Below are 15,704 nucleotides of genomic sequence, written 5' to 3'. Positions count from 1 at the left end.
ATAGGTTCAACGAATACATAAAATATATATATATATATATATATATATATATATATGGCAACAATGAACACAGCAACTATACATATATATATATATATTTCGCTATTTATATAAACCTTTGCCCTTTAACATTTTCATATAAGAATTTCTCCTGTGTATAACATGGTATATTTATCTTTATCATCGAGTGAATGTATAACATAGTAAGAACATAGAACAGATACGGCTAAAATATGTAGTATATATATATAGTATATGATTTTTGTAGTTGTTTCTAATATTCGTTTCATTCATTTGATATGCTTTGCCTTTTTTTGGCTAAATACTTTATATAAATTTATTGATATGTATTGTTACGTTTCAAGTCTATATACGTACAATGATTTTTAATTTTTTATTTAACAAAACTTTAACTTCAACTTCAACAATATTTGTAGTATTAATCATAGCGGAAAGCCTTTTTTTTCAGCTCCCTCTAACAAGCATATAGTTAAAATAATTTATAGATATTTTTTTTTTGATTGAAAACAGCAACAGAAAAAACATTTAATATGATTATTATAGACTATTCAATATACTTGCAACATCAATTTCTAATAACATTTTTTCTATAATGCAAAACACAACGAACAAAAAGTATTGCATACTTTTGAGCGCACGCGCACAGTGGCGGCCAAATTAATAGCCATGCCTCGGAAATTCGTGTCGGACAGCCAAGCTAATAGAATAATATTGCACAATTAACTAACACATACAGATATATATATATTTTTGTTGTTCATTTAACAGCACTAACAATTGCGCATAAAATTGCTCTAAAACATTTAATTGACCAGAGTTTCTCTTTGTCATATATCTACTAATAGTTTGGGTTAAAGCAAATGAGTTTCAATATGATAACGCTTAACAGATGATTGACATCAGTTGTGCAAATCAATCAGCGTATCTGATTGAAATGACTTGTACAACACTAAAAGTATTTCTCTTTGTTTTTTTGTAAGAACTGCTGACGTCTTGTGGACGCTAGTTAACTACGGTTTACATAGGTATTTTGTATGTCCTTGCAGACGGAATTGTTTGGTTACAAATCAGGAATTTTCGACCTTATAAATCATATATAACATGGGGAAGTACCTTTGCATGCCGCCTATCCCTATGAAACTTAACAGTATATAGAGTTCTAGACCCATGAAGTCTATTGATTCTACAACTAATTCTCAAGGAAAATAATAGTTAAATAAGTTATATTATAGGCTCTAGGATTAATATTATAATAGATCAGTGTGTTTTATCCCAGATCATAACATTTTAGGATTGGTTAGCAAACTAAATTAAGAGAAAAAAACCAAAGAAAATAAAATAATAAACTGAAAGATCTATATAATCATACAATGGAATGTTGTTCCTAGAAAATTAGATGGAAATTCTGCTGAATGTCTGCAAGGGTATATATTATTCGGCTAACCGAAGACTCTAAATAATTTGCTGCTTCTTTCAAGGTTTTCCTTCCGTCCTTCTTCCTGTTTTTTCTTTTCTTCTCTATATAATTTGCTATTTCTTTCAGGGTTTTCCTTATCTTGTCAATATAACTTGATCATCCTCTCTGGTCTTCCCTTTCTTCTCTATATAATTTTCTCCTTCCTTCAAGGTTTTCCTCTTCTCCTTCTTTAGTTGTATAGTTAGGGAGATCCTTTCGGATCTTCATGGACAAATTGTTGCTAAGGTACATTTAATGATATGTTTGCTTTGTTGTGTTGCTTTTCGCTTCGTTTTCCATCTAGTTCTGAAGCAGGTCGCGCATTATGTCGAGCGAGTCCTGCAGCGATTTGGCATAGCGCGAGGCGCTCGTATCCTCGCAGGCGTAGAAGGCCGACACGCAGAAGACAATCTGTTCCGGCTGCGGATTATAGGAACAGCCATAGCCACGAGGTGTCACCGGACCGTAGCCCATGAAGCTGTCCGTGCTGCAGGCGACCTGTTGGAATGGCAAACAGACGCGACAAAGATCAAATGGGATCGCAGAGATAGGTCTGCAGAGCTTAAACCTAGGTGGCTTACGTGTGGAGCTCGAGGTGCTCTTGGTGCTGTTGGTGCAAAAGTTAAGCATTAAGAGAAATGTGGTGCAAGGACAATAGATAAGTGAGAAGTGCTTAGTGCTTGGTGCGGGCTAAGCGTGCAAAGCTGGTCAAGGATCAGGAATACCTGACTGGTGGAGAGCAGAAAGCATTGCGATATCTTGTAGGACTCGTCGGTGAAGAGCTCATGCAGCTCGCCGGTGACCTCCACGGAGGCCTCGCGCAATCCCAACAATGGTATATCGATGCCATTGCCCAGTATATTCCGGACCATCACCTCTGTCTGGCGGGCGACGGCGCAGCGGAAGAGCTCCCGCAAGTGCTCCTTCTGTCAAAGGATTTCGAAAGATGACAAACGTTGCCTAGTTATTCGACCAGCTTTATATGGAATACTCACGCTATAAATGCTAAATTTGACTTTCCGGGCATCCTCCTCGTCATCCTCACGATCGCTCTCCAGCGGCACATTGGCGCCTTCGCCCTGACACATGGCCTTGGCCCATTCCAAGGCCTCCGTGCTGGCGGCACGTATGCAATCCACGCGACCCTAAGGGTGAGCATAGGATTAGAAAATGGAATACGAATATAATAGAATTCATGTGCTTACGTGCAGGAAGCGCCTGGTGGAAGCACTCTCGTAGGTAGCCACGAGGTGACCGTAAAGTCTGAAAGAAATTCATTTCGTTTTAGGATAAACTATTTACTATTCCCCTTCAGATCTTGCTATTGAACCTGGGCCCTACTCTGAGTCAACCGATGCATGCCTCGGATACTTATTTACAATTAATTTTGTTAGTGAGTCAAGAGACAACTTGAATCCCTCGAACTGCAACTCGACCGAAATACGATTCAATCGTAAAAGAAAAACTCGCTTCATTTCGGGTGTTCATTTTCATACATGAGTGTATTGTTTAGCTCGAGGTCAAACATGTTGCAGACTTGAACAGTCTTTGAATTTTGTGAATCGTTATTCGAAGACTTAAGTTGGTCGACTCGACTCGGAAATACGTGTCAGGTAGTAAAATCAATTGAGTATTCGAGTTGGTTGCAACTGAATTGTCCGATCAGGGCTCGAGTTCAAGTTCGAGACACGCATACTCACTTGTAGTGGGCCAGCTGCAGTGCGAGCTGTATGTAGACATCCGGGCTGACCTGGCAGGCCTTGACAAAGTTCTTGCCGTAGCCGTTGTAGCGATAGACGTAGAAGTCCAGATTGTCGATGGCCTTGTCCACGCTGACGGCGGCCTGCGGAAAGCGCAGCTGCACCTCGGCTGGTACATGCCACTCGAGACGCTCCGGCGGCGGCAAATGATGCTGCGGCAGGCCGTTGTCATCGAACGGCTGCTCGATAATCGACTTGTAGATCTTCTCCAGCAGCTGCACCACGGCGATGCCCTCGGAGGTGGAGTGCTCGTAGCACAGGCCCCAGCTGCCGTCCGTGCAGATGATGAGCTGTCGAAGGGGGAAAAAAAGTGAATTAGGCTTCAGGAAAAATATGGATTATTCTCGGGCTGACCCACCTGCATGGTCTTGTCGAACCAGCGATTGGCGGAATTGAACTCGCTGCCACCACCATGGATCATTTCGTGCGCCATGTTCGTCTCGTCCCGTTCGCCGGCCATATGCATGCTGGGCGTGGCGCCTGTGAAGCCGCGTGCATTGAAATTGCGGCCCAGCGGCTCGTCCAGGCAAAGCACGACCAGCGCCGTCTCGATCAGCTCCAGATTGCGCTGATTGCGTTCGTCCGACTGCAGCGCCTCCCGATCCCGAGCCCACTGGGTGCGCGGCTCGGCTGTCAGCAGGCCGATGGGCGCCGGCTTGGCGGGCAGGCAGGGCGCATCGCTGAGCACGTACAGGATCTGGGAGGCGATTTCGCTCTCCGAGAGCTTGCCGCGATCGCTGGCCTGCAGCACGACGCAGTACATCTGATTGCGACAAATGACAACCACGTGGCGATCCTCCTCGCCCGGCTGCTCACGCCTGGGCAAATACTGCGAGTCGCGCTCCACGCCCGGACGACGACACGAGCCGAGCAGGCGATAATACTGGGCCATGCACAGCGGCTGATTCTTCTCGCGAGAGGCGGCACGCTCCAGCGGCAGCTGCCCGCTGTCCAGCATCTCCTTGTGGGCGAGCAGCCCGTCCAGTAGCCGGGCCGCAAAGTGGGCCACATCGTGCACGGTCCGGAAGCGGCGAGGCGGAAAAACCATGCCAGGATTCGAGTTGATCGGCAACGGGATGCGCACATTCATGTACATGTCGTTGAGCCAGTAATAGTAAGCCTGCGGAGTACATGGAAAGCGCATTATGAATACAAATTCAATTAGCACGGACGGTAGATTGGGCGCGGCCCACTTATAATTTTTGGGGGGAGGCACATTATCAGAGGAATGTCTGATAAGGCATCTAGGCAGATCGCATCAGCTAGAAAGATCTCTGATAAGATGTGCGTATAAATAATGCCCGGCGCAGCTCGGCAAAGTCAGTTCAACAGTTTCATCTAACCACGACGGACAGCTCCACGGATACCAAACCCACCCAAGATGAAAGGTGAGCAGCCGCCGGCTCCTTCCTCTTCCTCCACTCCCATTTCCATTTGTTTCCACTTTCCAGTGTTCGCTCTGACTCTGCTCGGCCTTTTGGCTTTGGCGCAGGCGCGCATCGATTACAAGCTGCAGTGCACCCGGGATGAGGTGGGCATACGCTGGCCCAGCTATTACAGCAACTCCGAGTACTATGTCTGCCAGAGCGTCTACGGCAGCCAGCTGACTGTGCACTGTCCCGCCGGCCAGGTCTTCACATTTGTGCTGCAGCAGTGTGCCGCCCCAGCTCTGTATGTGCCCGCTCCGCCCATGGATGTGTTGCCGACGGCGGCACCCATAACGACGCACCTGGTCGACGAGGCGCCGCCTGTGCTGGCGTCCGTTGGCGGCGTGCAGCCCATTCATGCCCATGAGCCCGCCCAGGAGCAGGTTGTGCATGCGCTGCCGCTCGATCCCACACCGCCCACACCGCCCACGGAGCCACCGACGCCGCCCACCGTGGCCGTCGAGGCGCCCAAGCCCGGCAAGAAACCGACCGCACCACAGCCGCCAAAGGCTGCCGCGCCCAAGAAGCCCGCCGCCAAGAAGCCCGCGGCCCCGGCTCCGCCCAAGGCGGCCAAGAAGCCAACGCCTCCCAGCAAGGCACAGAAGAAGCCCCCAACCCAAAGCTCGGCTTAGAGAGGCAGGCGTCTCCTTTCCAGCTCCAGTTCCATTCCCGGAGAATCAACAACTAAAATTAATGTTCAACAAGCGGAATTTCATTCAAAACTCTAAATAACACCCAAATAAATATTTTTACTGCAATCGCTCCACAAATATCTATTTAGCCATGGGGAAGTGCCTGTTCCATAATAACATGTGTATCCACGCATACACGCACACACACACATAGATCAATCAATCAATCAATTAGCTAATGGACCTTGTTGCCCCATGTCGAACACTTTTAATTGATTAATAATTGTAACTAGAACTTGCCAAGAATTCAGCAGGTGAGTGTTTTCTTGATAAGCATGCACGTCCAGCAGATACCCTGGGTATCTGGTCGAATACTTGGAGATTTTCTTCTAAATTTTAAACTTTTAATTGTTACTAGAAATGGCCAGGTGAAAATGTTTTAGTTAAACATGCACGACTAACAGATACCCTGGGCAGTAGTCGAATACTTGGACATTTTTTCAATAAAATTAAAACTTTTAATTGATAGAAATCGCGACAAATTCGGCAGGTGTAAGAGTTTCAGTTGAGCATGCACGACTAGCAGATACCTCGCAAATACCCGAATAATTGAAGATTTTCTACTAAAATTAAAACTTTTAATTAATTCATGATTGTAACTAGAAATTGACAAGTATTCGGCAGGTGAAGATTTTCTACTAAAAATGCATTCCATTTGGTAGCTGTATTTTATAAATGTGAAAAACCGAACAGTTGGAAGTGTGAGCGACTGCGATATACCCTGTAAAATGCATTTTCAAGCAGCACTACCTCTTCACTCGATTTAACACTATAGAAAATTTGTTTAAAAATAAAGAATATATTTAATTCAGAACTGACTCCATTTGAGTATTTAATTCTTTAGGGTTCTATCGTATTGAGTTATGGGAAATTCGAATGCAACACTTTTTAATTTTTAACAAATTTGTCGCATACTCGATTGAAGTCTATGATCCAGGCTCTAATTTAATGAAAGATCGCGCGGAATTTCGCTTAAAATTATTTCCGTTCACTTTGTATTTCCGAAGAAAGACAGAGCCCCATTTATCGCCCAGCATGTTGGTTGGGTTATGAATAAAGTCGTTTTCGGGGGCAGATACGAAATGTTATTAGCAGCGAGCAGATGATAAAATTCAGCGGAAACATTTCTGATATGAATTCAACTCACAGAAGATTGGGGAAGGGGGAATGTCAGCTATGCTAATTGGCCTGGCAAGGGGAAGAGCTGGGCGCTTGGGAATGGGGAAATATAGTTCCGATTATACAATAATTAGCGAAGTCTTGTGCTGCGCGTTATCTAAGTACATATGCCAAAGATTACCCCGGTTACATAGAATTGAATTCTGATTTTGACAAGAATTAATCTAGACGCGGCAGCTGATTACAAATACCTCAACAGTTGGAGCCGGAGCCATAAAAGGCCTTGTCACGGGCCACGTTTAGCAGTCACAAGCAACCAGCGAGACGTCGAGCAGCAGCAGCAGAAATATGAGAGCCGGTAAGCAGCTGCCAGTTGTCGCCTGGAGAGGATCTCACCAACATTTGCTTTCAGTTCTAATCGCAGTCACCGGACTGTTGGCCATCAGTGTCCGGGCCCAGGAGAGTTGCGTCACGCCCGAGTACACGACAGATATCGTTCCCGTTTGCCTGCCGAATCAGCGCATCAAGCTGCCCAGCTACGCGGATCCGACCTCCTACTATTCCTGCACTACGGGCAAGCCAGTCCTAACCAAATGCCAAGCGCCAACGGGTTACTTCAGCTACGTGCTGCAGGAGTGCACATCCTGTGCCAATTACATACCCGCCGTCGCGTGCGAAGAGAATAAGCTGGGTCTGAAGTGTGAGCCCATCAGCGAGTCCGGCGTGACCACCGCGGCACCACCAGGCAATTCTACGGCTGCACCAACCACGGTCACAACTGCGGCACCAGGTGATTCAACAACGGCTGCCCCGACCACGGTCACCACCAAAGATCCCACAACTGCTGCATCCACAACTGCGAATCCGGACTCAACTCTGACTACGGGTGCCAGCACCACGGTCGATGGTAATGAGCCATCCGGCACCACGATTTCCATACCCAATCCACCGTCCCCGAACGACCCCAATGTGCCCGCGCCGCCCACTCCGGAGCCCACGGCCGGCACCATTGTCCCCGGGCCACCAACTGTCGCCACCTAAGAATATATAATCCTACTAAACATTATCCACGTGCACATGTATTAAACTATACTTAAGTGCACTTGCTTTTGAAATTGAATAAAATTTTTACAGTGCAATGATTGACATACATACACACCTTTGCAAATATTACCCGGCCAGGGTTCTAAAATATTTTAATTGGGTTTTCTTTGCGCTTAACTTTTACCAATTGTAAAAAGAAAGAGATCTTTTTTTTTTAATTAACATTCTTCTCAATGAATTTAAAGCCAAGCGGATGCAGTCGGGATACCAGACCCTGCGACACTAGTCAGTCAATCAGTCAGAGAAGTGCATCAATAACCAGCCCATCCAATTATCCTCGGCCTCGCGCTTGTCCAGCCGGTACTGATGGTCAATCAATCAGTCAATCAGTGAGTCAATCAATCAGTCAATCAGTCACACAAGTATTCAGAGAATTGCAGCAATAGGAGCTCACCCAATTATCCTCGGCCTCGCGCTTGTCCAGCAGATACTGATGCAGTCGGGGTCCCAGACCCTGCGGCGACAGGAACTGCTTGAGGATGCCCTTGGTGCGTTCCAGCTGCGCCGGCGTTGTGATGGGCTCCAGGGCGAGCACATAGTCGGCCATGGTCTGTTCTAGCGGTGGGACAGGCACCTTCGGCAGAGTCTGAAAGCCAGAAAGGGTTCAGTTTTATTATTTTTTTTTCTATTTTGGGAACTTCTGTCAAATTGTATTTGGCTTCATCTTTCCCTCTTTCGCTCTTGCTCATTTATATGCAGGACATAATGGCAGTTAAAATACAAAAGTCCCTGCTCTAGCCGGGCACAAAAGTGTATGCCCCAGGGACCCAAATTTCAAATCACAAAAAAAAGGAATAAATAAAAAGCGTAGAGTATAGGAAAAGGAGCCAGAGCAGGGGATTGGCATGAATCTGACATTGGGGCGTGCTGCATTAACTTCCTCCAACTTGGAGGGCGAGCTGCTTGGCATTTACTTTGCCCTGTCACGGACAACTTGAATTGAGAGCTCCGGCTCTTGAGATTCCCCAGTGGCCCAACACAATTTCATAATAAAAAGTGAGTTTTGTGCGGCAGTTCCTGTCGATTTGTGAAACGCAGCAGCTGAGTTATCGATATCGATTATTCCGAATTTTGCCATTTACAGCAACTGTTTGTCTGAAATTGTATATATCTATCGCAATTCACGTAAATATTTTTCAAATTCTAGTATTTCATTTGCGAACTTGTCTGCATTCAAGTGAATATTCTTGAATCTTAGCTATCGATTTATGAAGCGGACCAACTGAGTTATCGATATCGATTATTTCGAATTTGACGATAGACAAAAGGAGTTACTTACAGAAAATTTATTTATCTATCACAATTCTATTAAATCTCTTTTGAAATTCTATGCTGCATAGTTATTCTATTTGCATTTTTTCTCTATATTCAAGTGACTTGGAATTATTAAGTCCCGGCAAAGGGTATGTGAACAACTGAGTTATCGGTATCGATTATTCCGAATTTTGTGATAGACAAAAGGAGCTTTTTACAGCAACTGTCTGAGGATTAATCTAACTATTGCAATTCAGTTAAATCTCTTTCACATTCTATGCTGCATAGCTATTCAATTTGCGAAACTTTACTCTGTATTCAATTGACTTGAAATTCCTAAGTCCTGGCAGAGGGTATGACAACAAAGGCACGCAATTTGTCACACATTAAGAGATCGGAAAATAAAGGGTATGTTCATAAGTTATTTTCTGGCCTGTTTTAATGTGACGAGTCGATATGGTTTTCGGAGTAAGCCATATCTGACCATCACATCACATAACTCCCACTAAAACAATGAGTCGAAAGCATTCTAGAATATGACAAAAATTCCTTTCAACAACTTCTACAGGACTAGGCTGCAAGATTAAGATAGCTCAATCCTTATACGATATCGGATTGCTATGTGAGTTTAAGAAACGATATCTTAACTGAACTCGAACCGATACTTAAATTAAAAACATCTTCTATTGAACTAATCAGCCGGATAGCGATATCTTAACCATACTCGGGAATTAATAGAAAACTCCTAATAATGTCTTATATCTCCCTATAGAACTATAGAAATAACTATCGAGATAATTTATTTTGAAGTCGAACGCACTTTCCACAGAAATAGGTTGCTGCATTAAGATAATCTCAATCTAAACGATATCGGATATCTATGTTATGTTAAATCTCCGATGTTAGGGTATTTAATCTTCTGCATCTTTTCCCATTTTGTGTTTAGTTAAAGTGTGCAGCAAACTTTTCCATCTGTCATTTGACTCTGACAGCAGCCCTCCCAGGCTTTTCATATTTGGATGTCTGTCTCTCTGTATTTTTGGGGGTTGCTCTTGTGCTTTTACAGGTGAGAGTTGGGAGCGGGGGGAGTTGGTGGAATGTTTGTTTATGGAAGGACTGTGGGGGTGGGGGCTGTCTGGTCTTTGGTTCCGGTTGCCCCAGAGGACGGTTGCCATACAAAAGCGCTCGTTATTTGCATTTGTAATTATAACAAACAGGATTAGTCTGTCTTCAAGCGTGTGTGTGTGTGTGCGTGCGCTCCTGTATTTGTATTTGTATTTGTATTTGAATTAGTCTAGTAGCAAGTTTGTCGAGCCCTTGTACAAATATTTGACGCTGCCTGCAAAGAAATTTGAAATTGTTAAATCGCATTTCACTCACATCAGGAAATCCAAATTCGTCCACAGATTCGGCCGAGGAGAGCCACTTCTTGGGTATGGACAATATCGAGTCCTTCCATCCTACAAAAATCAAAATAAAACGAATATTAATAAGTTAGATTGAGAATTCAAAATAAGTTCAAGAGGGTCTAGTTGAAGACGCGCATGAATGTGTGAGTGTACATGCATACAGAAATTCTAGCTGCCGCAAACACGAGGCCAGCCAAAACACTCTTGCTTTAATAACTTTTGTGTTTCTTAACCGATCTTGATGAAATATTTAATAGTAGATTCTATCGTGCTATAGAATATTTGTATATTCTCCGAGAGTCAATTGCATTAAATTGTGGCTTAAATTGGTGGGGCAACACATGTTAGAGAGACCTGAAAGAAGCTTAGCATGTTCAATCTTTCCCTTTGCTTGCAAGATCTTGAGCAGTTTTCTGCTCCGTATGATAAAGAGCTTGCGAAATATGTCAAAATTTTAATAACATGGAATGCCCCCACCCTCACCCAATCACAAAGGCACAAAGGTATTGTTATTAAAATTTGAAAACAAAAATATAATTCCTGACTAATGAAAATGACGCATTAATCTAAGATCCGATATCGGAATGCTTGATAAAAACCAGGTAGTTCATCAATGTCAGAAGGTTCAAGTGCCATTGGCTGGGTAGCTCCCAAATAAATGCGTTATCGTATAGGCTGACAGTAGGGCAGTGGAATATGGCTTATCGCACTTCTTGTTTGTCAGGTTGTCGTTTAAGCCAAAAGCCAACTTAATTTCAGGTAAGATTGGGCAAATGCGAGAAATGAGCAAATCAATTTGGCAACATGGAAACTCTAGCCATCTGTCTACAGTATCTATCCAAACTCTATCCATCTTTATATCTTACCTATCCAACTTTATCCATTCGTCTACCCAAACTATCCATCTATCTTTCCTATCTATCCACCTATCTGTCCTATCTATCAAAACTCTGTGCCTTTATCTATCCCATCTATCCATCTATCTATCCTATATATCTATCTACCCTGTCTATCCAAACTCTATCCATCTATCTATCCCATCTATCCATCCATCTATCCTATATAGATATATAGATAGATTCTATCCTATATATCTAAACTATATCCATCTATCTACCCCATTTATCTATCTATCTACCCTATCAATCTAAACAAAACTTTATCCATCTATCTATTCTATCTATCCAAACTCTATCCATCTATCTACCCCATCTATCTAGTCCACTTTAAAGAACTCTGTCCAAATCCAGCTAGTTCTGTCTATTGTGCTAAAATTTTCGAAAGCTCATCAAGAATTTATTGGCTTCCGTCATGCAGGAATGCAATAAATTGGGCAAGAAAACTAAAACTACTTGAAATAGGAGCCTGCCATTTACTTGCTTCCTTTTTGTGTGCGGGTGTCCTTTAAAGTTTTGACTGGCCCGGCTGTAAGCCGAGTGTGTAAGCACTTCCGGTTGCCCAGAGAGACGGCAATTTCCGTTATTGGCTTTTGGCCAGATAAATGAGGCTCTGGACTTGTACAGCATAACACACGCATCCGAGAGGCAGCAAATAAAACATCAACTAATTCAAAATGCGGGAATGGGCCTTCGCACTTCCGTCGAGGGATTGTTCCGGGTCTACTTATGACAATCATAATGTTATTAATAAAAATGGTTTTACGACAATCATGATAAAAGCAAAACGGGCTAACAGCCGCCCCTCCCTTTCCGCAGCGCGGCCACATTTAATGCAATTTATTATCCTTTTTTCATTATCTGGCCAAAGATGGCCCATCTCCTAGCTGGAGGGGTGGTGGAAGGCGGCGTGGTGGAGAGGGGGGGGGGGGGGGGGGGCTTACAACTATATACAGTTGTTCGCCCAACAATGAAGTCACGTGGCACCAATTTGAGCATCCGCTCTATTGTTGCTGTTCCCACCCAGTTGTAATTATACCCTGTGAAAATGGATGAGGAGGGTATGCTGTTTTTCGGGAAGAGGTATGCGACAGGCAGAAAATATAAAAAAATAAATATAAAATAAATTTATTCTTGCGATTTTAAACTTTTTTCTTAGGTATATTTTCGAAGATTATAAAAGCTGGATATGTAGGGTATGCAGGGCATGTAGGTAGCTAAACTGGAATTAATATTTGCAGGCTAAGAATAGAGATTGTATAATAAAAACCGAAGCTATGCAAGAGTCCATTTTCCATAGAGTAAAGAGGGAGGAACAAGAAACAAAATAGCGTGTATATTTTTCTAACAACTCGCAGCTGAGTCTAGGCTATGATTCTTGTCGAGCACTGAGCACTCTGCGCACTCTGAGCCCTCCTCCTTACTCTTGCTGGTGTCATGGTTGTCTTTGCAGAAATAACATTAACCACAACCTGGCCTGGCCTGGTCGACTGTCTGACTGTCGGCTGCCCCTTGTGGATGGGCCACGCAGTGCCCAGGCCTAACGAGACATTGAATAGGGCAACCTGCTCTGCAGTGTGCTGTAAATGATAATAAATTGCGTTAGGAAGCGTCGGTTGGCTATGGAAAATTCAAATTAAGTAATTAAGCATGAGGTTGTGCCCCACACCAATTGCGGTCCGTGTAGCTACTTTAATCTTTTACTTTGAACTGAAATAAAATCGACTAAAAACTGGATATCTAAGTGCTTATACAGCCTAGCCATTGTAGTTGCTGCGACGAACAGCTCAATAAAGAGTGAACGACTAGCAGATACCCTGCCCCAAAGAGAGAAAGATGCAACATCGGTGCTTAGACTCCGATCAAATTGAACTGTTTAGAACCTAAATATGGCAAGAAATGTGTGTTAATATCAAAGCGCAGAGCCTTGAATCGAGAGATGAGCTACAAGTCGAGGTAAAATAATGAATCTACGCGAGCAGATACCCTTGAACCAAGAGAGAAGCTGCCAAGGTATTTAGCTTTTTTCTATTAAAGATGCGTGCTGAGAGTCCCATGAAGTTCCTTTAAAAAGCTACAATAAAGAATGTAACAAATGTGTGTAAATATCAAATACCTCTAGAGATGAGGTAGGAGATGACATTCGGGGTTGGCTCAAGCTGGAATTCAGTTCAGCCCGAGCCTGGCGCATTGCAATCGCATCGCATTCAATTATGTGCTCTGACATGGACACGTTTCCAATTGATTGATTGATGATGCTGGGATTTTTGATTAGACAGATGGGCGGCTAATCAGATATTCATGCGCCATTACAGCAGACGGGGCGCAGTTCCTATTTCCGTTTCCATTTCCGAGCCCAAAGATGAAGCTCCTGGCTATTGATGAAGCCGTCAGCTTCAATTTGTCGATTATTTTGTCTGTTCATGATTCGATTTTGCTGTTGCCAAAAGTTTTGTGGCCCTAACTCGATTTGCATTTTAGCGAAATCGATTGATGCATTAGCTTGTTATAAGCAGGAGGGGAAGGGGAACGATTCACACCCTAAAATGATGGAGCTTATTGGCCACACGCCCCGTGTTTAACAGTTGGCAATAAAACGCTTCAATAAACCAGCTCGGGCTCATTATTAACACAGCAAAAATCACGCTTGAATTGCCAAACCCCAAGCTGTCCTCGGACGACAGGCAACTGCTGCCGCCTGTCAGAGGCGGAGATAAAAATGTAATCCCAATGAAAAATAATGTTTCTCCATTTTGGCAGGATTCCAATTCCAACCCCAAAGACCAGAACTCATTACGTGCAATGGGATGAGAGGGGCAGTTGGAGGAGGAGCTGGGTTGAGCTGGAGCTGGTCCGGATCAATGAAAAAAGAACTCAGAATCAGCATGGAGTTAGCACTGAGGATCTTTATCTAGCTTGTGAATCCTTGGAATCCTTGGCAACCTTTTGGCGTATCCTGTACTCCAGCTGTAACCGCAGCAAATGAAGCGGAACAATTTAAAAAGGCAAAACAAATCCGTGACCGCCGAGAATGTGCCAAGTCCCAACCCCCACCCAAGTGACACCAGCAGCAGCAGGATGTAACTACCAGCAGGAGCAGGGTGTATGAATGAATGACTGAGTGAATGAATGAGTGACTGACTGACTGAATGAATGAGCTGCTGCCTCTTTGTTCGCTTTAGCTGCTCGTAAAGGGCTTCATTTATATTTGAGGGTGTTTCGCCCAGCCTCTGCTCTCGCTCGTGCTCCTGACCCTGCTCCAGCCTCTGCTACTGCTCCCACTTCCACTCCCGCTCCTGCTCCTTCTGGCACGCACGCAACAATTGAGCCGTAAATCCTTTACGGTCTTAGCGCTGCTGTTTTACGCTGCTTTCAATACATTTTTTTTTTTTTGGGCCTTTGGCTGCGCTTTTGTGTGTTTAAATACGCTTGAAGAGGGTATTAATATTTTGTCATAGCATATGTAATGCACAGAGGGAGAGAACTTTGAGCCCATAAAGTATGTTTGAAGCTGATCAATATTAATAGGCGAGTGTGTTTATATAGAAACTGTTCTCAACAAATTTAAAGCTATTTTGGGAATAGGATCAACATATTATATAGCTACCACAGAAACGATTAGTTAGATATCTTAACTAAACTAACCATTTACTAATTCTATAATGTGCCTCACATGTTAGTCAAACCTTATCAATATCTGACTACTATATCATATAGCTCAATAGACAAAGTTGGTCTGAAAACAAGTTTTTATATGGAAATATATTTTCTTTCTATAGATATCTGCACTTGATGTTAATCTTATCAATGTCGGAACTATGTATATAAGTATATATATAGACGAAGTCGATTTAATAACCAGTTTTTGTAGGGAAAAATGCCTTGTTTTTTCAGAAATCTTCTTCAAAATTAACCAATGCCAAGCCTAAATGTTAATCGAAGGGCATTTAATTGTCGGTGTGCTCAAAAAGCGTTGCTCTTTCTTGTTTGGATTGTTTCCAGCCCCATTCCCCAGAACTTGGGTCATGCTATACATCTTAGGGCATATGAAAAGACCTTTACACACTTTTGTGCGGCAAACTGAAATGAATTGCGGCATTATTTTCATTTTTAATTGTTCGAATTGAAACAAGCGGAAAGCGCAAATTGCTTGCGTATTGTTTGCCAACGAGTTGCGGTCCGGGCCTGAAATTCATATTGACTCGTTATTTGCCCGCAAATTGTACTCACAAATGCGAATGGACAATAGACACACAGATACTTCAATACACGTCTAACTTAGCTGGTGGTTAGGGCGTTGCCACGCCTCCAAAACCCACCGGACAAAAAGCTAAAGTTACATTTTGGGCTCAGCTTTATGCGTGACGTTTGGGGCTACAACAAACAAAAAGTTGCTAATGGAAATTGCGAAAAGAAAATCCATTTTCCACACGGCAACATCGTCCAAATTTCTGGCCCCAGGGCACGCACACAATTTCCTCTCGACCTGCCTTCCCTTTCCGTCCCGTCCCGTCCCGTCCCGTCCCGTCCCGCCCCCCTCCTGTTGGCTTTGATGAGCCACCACCA

General features: G+C 43.7%; 2 protein-coding genes across 2 annotated transcripts in view; one reads left to right on the top strand and one right to left on the bottom strand.

The window, feature by feature from the left end:
* Positions 1–72: 72 nt before the first annotated feature.
* Positions 73–15,704, bottom strand: part of LOC115759657 (choline O-acetyltransferase) — a gene marked incomplete at its 5' end in the record, with an annotated part of 30,383 nt that continues 14,751 nt past the window's right edge. Inside the window, 8 exons of the mRNA XM_030700646.1 lie at positions 73–1,975; positions 2,203–2,403; positions 2,473–2,622; positions 2,683–2,740; positions 3,178–3,527; positions 3,596–4,357; positions 7,974–8,165; positions 10,214–10,293. Of these exons, the coding sequence (XP_030556506.1) occupies positions 1,778–1,975; positions 2,203–2,403; positions 2,473–2,622; positions 2,683–2,740; positions 3,178–3,527; positions 3,596–4,357; positions 7,974–8,165; positions 10,214–10,293 (1,991 nt within the window). The remainder of the gene's footprint in view (positions 1,976–2,202; positions 2,404–2,472; positions 2,623–2,682; positions 2,741–3,177; positions 3,528–3,595; positions 4,358–7,973; positions 8,166–10,213; positions 10,294–15,704) is intronic.
* LOC115759479 (vegetative cell wall protein gp1) lies at positions 4,375–5,391 on the top strand. The gene is made up of 2 exons (XM_030700412.1): positions 4,375–4,625; positions 4,689–5,391. The coding sequence occupies exons 1-2, from the start codon at positions 4,619–4,621 to the stop codon at positions 5,294–5,296; spliced, it is 615 nt and encodes a 204-aa protein (XP_030556272.1). The 5' UTR covers positions 4,375–4,618; the 3' UTR covers positions 5,297–5,391.

This window comes from Drosophila novamexicana, unplaced genomic scaffold, assembly GCF_003285875.2.
Source record: "Drosophila novamexicana strain 15010-1031.04,08,12 unplaced genomic scaffold, DnovRS2.1 tig00000308-arrow-arrow-pilon, whole genome shotgun sequence".
NCBI lineage: Eukaryota > Metazoa > Arthropoda > Insecta > Diptera > Drosophilidae > Drosophila > Drosophila novamexicana.
This window is presented reverse-complemented; position numbering and strand designations above follow the sequence as displayed.